Source organism: Emiliania huxleyi (genome assembly GCF_000372725.1).
Source record: "Emiliania huxleyi CCMP1516 unplaced genomic scaffold EMIHUscaffold_535, whole genome shotgun sequence".
NCBI classification, from domain to species: Eukaryota; Haptophyta; order Isochrysidales; family Noelaerhabdaceae; genus Emiliania; species Emiliania huxleyi.
In genome coordinates, this window is record NW_005197982.1 from 27,825 (window position 1) to 28,715 (window position 891).

General features: G+C 68.1%; 1 protein-coding gene across 1 annotated transcript in view; it reads right to left on the reverse strand.

Moving 5' to 3' along the window:
* The window catches only part of EMIHUDRAFT_470727 (hypothetical protein), a gene marked incomplete at its 5' end in the record, with an annotated part of 3,274 nt that overhangs the window by 1,836 nt on the left and 547 nt on the right, over positions 1 to 891 (reverse strand). The window contains 2 exons of the mRNA XM_005765749.1: positions 88 to 259; positions 289 to 307. Of these exons, the coding sequence (XP_005765806.1) occupies positions 88 to 259; positions 289 to 307 (191 nt within the window). The remainder of the gene's footprint in view (positions 1 to 87; positions 260 to 288; positions 308 to 891) is intronic.

The window sequence follows — 891 nt, forward strand, 5'->3', positions numbered from 1 at the left end:
CGCCGCCGGTCGGGACATCCCGGCGAGTCTGCACGCACTCAGCCGGCTCCGCGACGTCAGCATGTTCCACCCGGGCGCTGATCTCACCCTGCTCGAGCCCGCCCACTCGAAGCGCCCAAGCAAGCGCCAGGCCGACCGTTCGCTCTCTTCGCTGGGCGACGTTGCCGAAGCTGAGGCGAGGGCCAAGCGGATCCCAGTTTACGCGGGAGATGACATCACCCTCCGGGCGGTCGCAAAGCACAACGGGCGGCTCTACATCCTGCATGTGGACGAGGAGGGCAAGCTCACCCTCGTCTTCCCCAACGTCCTGTCCCCGGACAACGCCGTCCGACGGGGCGATAAGGTGCAAGTCCCGCCGGACGGCAGCGAGCGGCGCTACCTCCAGATCTCGGAGGCGCGCGCGGGCAAGTCGCTTGGCCGCGAGACCTTCTTCGCAGTGTCGTGCACCGAGAGCCTCGAGGGGCTAATGACGCCGCGCATCGAGCTCAATCGAAAGCTCGAGCCGCTCTCGCTGGAACAGGCGCACGCGCTGCTCATGACGATCGAGCGCGCGCCGACGATCGGTGGGCTGGGAGACCGTGCGCTTTCGAGCCTCGCAGATGCCACCGCGCCCGAGCTGGGCGTCTCGTCCCTTGAGCTGCTGAGCGTCGCGAGAGGGGGGCAAGGCGGCTCCTCGAGCTTCGAGACGCCTCAGAAACCATCGCTGCGGCCACGGCCCGAGAAGAAGCCGAGCGCTTCCAATCCGTTCGGGATGATGGGGATGCAAAAACCGCCGCCGAACCCCTTTGGCGGCGGTTCGAGCGGCCCGCCCAATCTGCTGGACATGCTCTTTGGGGGCGGCCTCGGGATGCCCACGCGTGGCAAGCGCAGCCGCGGAGTCCCCGCAAGCTC